At 48.1% G+C, this 6,924-nt stretch overlaps 1 protein-coding gene across 1 annotated transcript; it reads right to left on the minus strand.

Moving 5' to 3' along the window:
* Window positions 1-220: 220 nt before the first annotated feature.
* Window positions 221-6,443, minus strand: LRRN4CL (LRRN4 C-terminal like). The gene is made up of 2 exons (XM_035099170.3): window positions 6,106-6,443; window positions 221-3,363 (listed from the first exon to the last, which is right to left on the minus strand). Exon 2 carries the CDS (start codon window positions 3,356-3,358, stop codon window positions 2,480-2,482), a length of 879 nt encoding a protein of 292 aa, XP_034955061.3. The 5' UTR covers window positions 3,359-3,363; window positions 6,106-6,443; the 3' UTR covers window positions 221-2,479.
* Between the last annotated feature and the right edge of the window lie 481 nt (window positions 6,444-6,924).

Below are 6,924 nucleotides of genomic sequence, written 5' to 3' on the forward strand. Positions count from 1 at the left end.
TGTGAGGAAAGAGTCAACCACATTCAATTGACTCCACTTTCTCCAACTTGGTGCCCTCCAGATGGTTTGGACTACAACTCACCAGGCTGGCTCTGCCTGGTGGGAGTTGTAGTTCCAAAACATCTGAAGGGATGGGCAGCAGGTCAGGTAAGGCTGCCATAACTCATCTGAGGTTCTCTGGAAAGAAAAGATTAATAAGGAACGAAGGCACGCCAGGAAATGACGATTCAGGATTTTACTCTACTCCGATTCCTCCAGCAACAATCAATCGACAGCAATGTGCAGTTATGAGAATATCTGGCTTGGAGTGAGCATCAAACGAGCAAATCTGCCCATTTTGTTTTTTTATCCATTTCTCATTTTTCTAATATTAAATTCAGTTCTCCCCATTTCAATATCAGTTTGCACTCATTAAAATTTATCAGCATTTTAGTCGAATTCCTCCTAATGCACACATGCTGGTGTGAAATTGTGCCTAATATAAGCATTTGTGTAAATCTATTTCCTCTAATAAGGGACCCAAGTGGCGCTGTGGGTTAAACCACAGAGTCTAGGGCTTGCTGATCAGAAGGTCGCGGTTCGAATCCCTGCAATGGGGTGAGCTCCCGTTGCTCGGTCCCAGCTCCTGCCCATCTAGCAGTTCGAAAGCACATCAAAGTGCAAGTAGATAAATAGGGACCGCTCCGGCGGGAAGGTAAACGGCGTTTCCGTGCGCTGCTCTGGTTCGCCAGAAGCAGCTTTGTCATGCTGGCCACATGACCCGGAAGCAATCTGCGGACAAACGCCGGCTCTCTCGGCCTATAGAGCGAGATGAGCACCGCAACCCCAGAGTCGGACACGACTGGACCTGATGGTCAGGGGTCCCTTTACCTTTACCTTTATTTCCTCTAATACAATGCATTTATAATGCCCCCCCCCACAGATATATGCATTTTAGGGACGCTTCAATCTAGCATAAACATTTTTCTACACATGACTTGGAGAACTGCTCTGCAAAATTCAGAGAAGTGCAAATTTCAAACAATGGGACCGTTTTTGAGCTTTGTTTTGGGAAAGTTGCAAATTAGGTAGGAACATAGGAAGCTCCCATATGCTGAGTTAGACCAATGTCCCATCTAGCACAGTATTGCTTACACTGACTGGCAGCAGCTCTCCAGGATTTCAGACCAGGAGTATTTTCCCAATCCTAACTGGAAATGCCAGGGATTGAACCTGGGACCTTCTACCCACCAAGCGGAAGCTCTGTCTACTGAGCTGTGTCTTTTCCCAGAGGTAGATTCACCTATAAACGTGAACTGAATCAAATTTCTCCCCTACCGCTAGTTGTAGGCATCTCTGAACTTTTGTACCTCTCTAATGTTATTTTATTTTATTTTAAAAACCTCTAATAATAAATACATAAATAAACATAAATTCTTGCAACATCTTAAAAGACCATCTTCACATCCCTCCCAAGAGCAGCCATCCTTTTCAAAAGAAGAAAGAATTGGAAATGACAGTTTGGCAGGATCTGAATACATGGCTTCTTCTTGAGCTGACTGAACTGGTCCACGGGGCTTTGACTGGGCACTTGGGGAGTTAAGAGTGACGATGACACAAGTTCTTTGCAGTCCTCTCCCCAAAGGGTGTGTGTAGAGTACAGGATTGAGCCAAGACATTTTGCTGGAGAAGAAACAATGTTGTAGGATGATAATGAGGAACTTCAGGCTCGGAGTCTGAATTCCCCCCCCCCAACTCTCTCTCTCTCTGACCCTTGGAAGTATCCTCAGGCCACACCCCCTCTCCCCAGGCCACACCCTTCACTGGCCCTGCGTCCAATCCACGTACAGAATCAGATTGGACTCAACGCTGAGCATTACTTCAGCACTGGTGACGATGGACCAGTGTTGTTCACGACAGCCAAGGACATTGGGTCCTGTCCTCTAACATTTTGCTGCTGCTTCTTAACTGTCTGCATCCGCTGCCTCGTTCTGCCTAATGGCAAGTCCAGCCCTGGTAGAGCACAGTTCAAAATGGTGGTCCAGGTGTCAGATCTGTCTGTGCACCCTCTCTCAGGCCACGAAAGATCAGGGGAGTGGACTAGTTCAAATTCCCCAGCGCTGAAAGTTCAGAATCGCTCCCCTTCTGCCCCAGAGGCAGCAGGAATAGAGCTGGGCGAAGGTCCGTGAAAATGACAGAGCCTTTGAAGAAAACAGTTGCCACCTCTGTGTAGACAGCATGGATGGCACCAGTGCTATTTTTCTGAGAAAAAGAGGTGCCAGAACTCACCACGAATGCCTCGCTTGTTCTCTTATAATGGCAACGGCGCCCACCTGAGAGGTACCAGAATTGAGTTCCGGCTGGAAAAAAAGGCCTGGATAACACAAAATCGCTGCTCCTTCCACCCTGGAGGCAACAACAAACTCTCCCCCAAAGAAGCAGAACCTCTAACTCCGAAGCAACAGAGATGCCATCTTGCCAGTAGACGCCAACACCCTGCTCAGAGTTGCTCCTCACTGCGGAAAGAGCTGTTTGCCGCCCCATCCAGGCCCGGTTCAGCGTCAAGGATGTTGTCCATCGACCCGCGGTGAGGATGCTTCCTCTTGTTGCGGACGCAGAAATGCCAGGCCAAGGCAGAGATGACCACAAGGATGAGGGTGGTGGCCAGCCCTGCAGCTATGTAGACATAGGGCATTTGGTGGGCAGGGGTCCGGACGAGGCGGCACGGCCCGTGCTGCCGGGTGCCATCGTCCGTGGGGCTGGATCCGGCCCGGTTGGATGCCACGATGCAGAACAGGTACTCGTGATCTGGCAGCAACCCTGAGACAGCCGCCAAGCGGAAAGTGTTGTTGAGGGCCGGGCCAGAGAGGAAGTCCCCGCCGACTAGCTGATAGCGCAAGCGGTACTCCTGCACTGTGGAGGAAGGCGCACACCAGCGCATGCTCGCTCCCACCTCGCTCGTGTGGACCGTCTGCAGGCGGGGCGGCTCAGGGGGCACATTCGGGCCGGTGACCCCCGGGCACAAGCACCCGCTAGCCCTACTCAGCTCCGCACAGGGTACTTGGAGGTGCTGGCAGGGGTTGTATTCGCAAAGGTGATGGGGCGGCTGAGGGAGGCTGGGTGTCTGCGGCTCTGAGGTCAGAGGGTAGTCGTAATCATCGTAATGTTGATAGTCAGGATAATCCAGAGAAGGTTTGACCGGAGCAGGCGGGGAGGTCCTATCTTTGCTCACCGCTGGGGCATTGCTCCCCGAGGGATGAGGGAAGAGGGGGCTCTCTTTCAGGGGCACGGGCAAAGGGTGCCCCATGCTTGTCGGTGATGCCTGGGGGCAGAGGGTCAGGATCCAGGCCGCTACCAGAAACAGCCCCGGGATTTGCATGGCTCCTGGTAACAGAGGGAAGAGAAGCATAGTAGAAGGGGGAAATAGGGCTGTTTTTATTTATTTTTAATATCCCCCCCTCAACTATTTTTTACTAATTAATTATTTCAACATATAACAATGTCATACAGATAAATAATGAAACATCTCACCCTAATTCAGAAGCTGGTGTTTATGCAATATATAAACAACAAAATAACGTAGGTTCTTATCCCAAACTACTATTTCTACAGAAGGCGATAAGCAGTTTAAGTTAATCAAAAGTCATCGTTTTTAGAACTGTTTTTAAATGGGAAGCTGCCTTATACTGAGTCATAGAAGCAACATAGAGTTGGAAGAGACCACAAGGGTCATCTAGTCCAACCTCCTGCAATGCAGGAATCTTTTGCCGAACATGGGGCTCGAACCCACAACCCTGAGATTAAGATGTTCTAACGACTGAGATATCACAAACCCAATTTACAAGGCCCTTCACAACATGGGCCCAGACTGTCACAGAGACCATATATATCTGCCCAAACACTGAGATATTTGAGGGAGTCTCAGTTAGTGGTCTACCACGGTTCAGAGACATGGCTCATAACTACCAGAAGCGGTGGGTTCAAAATTGCAGGTCCAATCCTGTGGTAGTTACCCTCCTGAGTGAGATAAGAACCCGACCTGTTCCCTGCTGAACTGCTTAACATTGGCTTTTTCAGCATTTTAAGGTTCTTCTCCATTTCTAAGGTTTATTTTAATTGTTCTTATTTTTTGGACAGTGCTCTTAAAAAAAAGTATGTACTGTATGCTGCTTATAAATTATGAATATTAAGTCGTATATAAATATAGATCTAAAATAAAATAACCCCCTTCATCTTTCTGAGTCAGCCCATATGGTGAAACATTCAGAATTCCTAAACCACCAGATCTGACATTACGCATTACTATTTTGAACGAGGTGACTGCTTGTGTGTAGCCAGATTTATGCATGCTTGTGGCTGGAGCCAAGGTCTGAATCAGAAGTGGTAAGCCACAGGATGAGGGAACCTGTGGCCCTCCAGATGTTGGCTGCGTACACACCATTCATTTAAAGCAACTCACAAAAAGAATTATGGGAATTGTAGTTTACTCCCATAGAGCTGCATTTCACAAACTACCTTAACAAACTACTGTTCCCAGGATTATTATTATTTTGAGGGGGGAATGTGTTTTGCATATACAGTGGTACCTCGACTTACAAAGGCGATCCGTTCCGTGGCGCTCTTCGTAAGTCGAAGTCTTCGGTTGTTGAAGCGCCCGTTTTGCGCATGCCGCTTCTGCGCCGCTTCTGCGCAGGCGCAGAATGCACGCGTGGTGAAAAGACTTCCGGGTTTGCCGACTTTGGAAGTCGAAACCTTCAGAAGTCAAGTCATTCGGATGTCGAGGTAACCACTGTGTGTGTGTATATATATATATATATATATATATATATATATATATATATATATATATGTGTGTGTGTGTGTGTGTATATATGTATATATATATATGTATATATAGGCCACATGACCTGGAAGCTATACACCGGCTCCCTCGGCCAATAATGCGAGATGAGCGCGCATCCCCAGAGTCGGTCACGACTGGGGTCCATATATATATATATATATATATATATATATATATATATATACACACATTTTTATTAGATTTTCCAATTTAAACATCTAATCCATTATCAAATTATACAAATATCAATTAAACAATTAATCCAAATCTTCTGCCGAATTATACAAATTTAAATTTGACTTCCCGTACTTCAGACTCAGAAAGCCTAGTCCTCTTATATTCACTGCTTTCTAATCAATCAAGTCCAGATCTTATCCGATAATAGTCTATTAAAACCCTTCTGTCTTCTTTCAAGCCCCTGAGTTTTTTCGAGCAAGCGAGTTTGACCAAACATGTTCTGCATATATTTTAAATGCACAGTGCATTCGCAGCTTAAGTTGGGGGGTGAGTGAGACGGGGCGCTGCTCTCCCTTTGCAAACGCTGACATGCTGGATCAGACCAAGGGTGCACCTAGTTGAGCGCCCTGTACCCAGAAGTGACCTGCGAGGCGTGAAGGCAAAAGGCCTCTTCTGATCTGCCTCTCCTGCTTCAGCTGATTTTGGATGTAGAGTTCCCCTGAACCAGAGGGTCCATTACTGCCTCCTGCAGGGTCTAGAGCAAGGAGACGGGGAACCTCAGGCCTGGAGTCCAAATGTAGCCATCCAGGTCTCTCTGCCAGGTCCTCAGGACCCTCTCCAGGCAGCACCCCTCCTGAGGCTGCACATACCCCATGCATTTAAAGAATGCCTCAGATAATCCTGGGAACTATAGTTTGTTAAGAAACTGTAGATCTGTGCGGGCTGAACTACAGTTCCCAGGATTCTTGTGGCGTGGTAGTACATGTGTTTCAAATGTAATGCATGTATATATCCTGAGCTGGGCCCCTTCAACAGCCGTGCCTTGCACCTTCCTTAAGTCTTTTTACCAGGCTGGAATGTGCCCTTGGACTTTGCTTGCCTGGATAGAGCATGTGTACAAAACAGGTTACTATACAAACATAAAAGTTACCTTTCTTGCTATGCCTCTGGCCCTTCCCGTTGCTAGTATGCGGCAACCCCCCCCCCCAGATGGGAATGTGACACCCCCCCAAAAAAAGATCCCCCACCCCTGCTTTACCCCAAGAGGAACGCAACTTAAAAGGCAAGGAGGAGGAGGTGTGCCTCAAGGGGGCAAATTCACTCACCTGGATGGTGGATGTCTGCTTTTGGTTGCTAGGCAACAGGCGGCCGGGGAAGGGTCTCTGCAACAAGTTATTACCCAAAGGATGCAAGGTAGCAGGAATCCCCCTTGATGAAAGAACGATGGAGCTGTTTTCAGGAATAATAACAGGACCCCCAGGCAAGGACCAAAAGCCTGTGGTGCTGAAATGTGGCGTGTGTGTATCAAAAGCTGCCTGTATAATGGGGGTGGGGGCACAATAAGTGCCGCCCCAAGGCTGAGGAGCAATTTGTGGTGTCCGTGGAAATGATAAGCAAGAGCTCCTTGCGCTGGCCTGCCGGGAACTAGCAAAGTGGTGGCCTCTTGCGAAGCCAAAAACCCAAACTTTTATATCCTCCTCGTGGGATGATCTCATCGCCCCCCTTCACAACCTCTTCCTAACCCACCCACCCCCACTCCTTTACAGCCAGTAGGGATGAGTACAACAAGGCAGCTAATGGGCGTGGAAAATGCTTTGGCTTGACAGGGGACCCCCCCCTGGCAGGTGCCTGGAAAGAAAACAAACAGTGCCTTATAAGGGCTTTCACGTCCTTCTCGGAAATCCCTCCTCTGGGTTAGGGAATAAATAAGAGTTGAGGAGGGAGAGAGAGAGAGGGAAGGAGAGAGAAAAAAAAGACCTGACAGGAGACAGGGAAGGGTGTGTGTGTGTGCGCGCTGTGTGTGTGCGCGCTGTGTCACAATCCCAAGAGGAGGGGGGGAAATAACTATTCTTACATGGGCAAACTGATTCAGGATGCTCATCCCAGACAGAGGGAGAGTTATTTTTCCTGCTCCCAGACCAGGG

This window comes from Zootoca vivipara, chromosome 16, assembly GCF_965207765.1.
Source record: "Zootoca vivipara chromosome 16, rZooViv2.hap1.1, whole genome shotgun sequence".
In the NCBI taxonomy this organism is placed as follows: domain Eukaryota; kingdom Metazoa; phylum Chordata; class Lepidosauria; order Squamata; family Lacertidae; genus Zootoca; species Zootoca vivipara.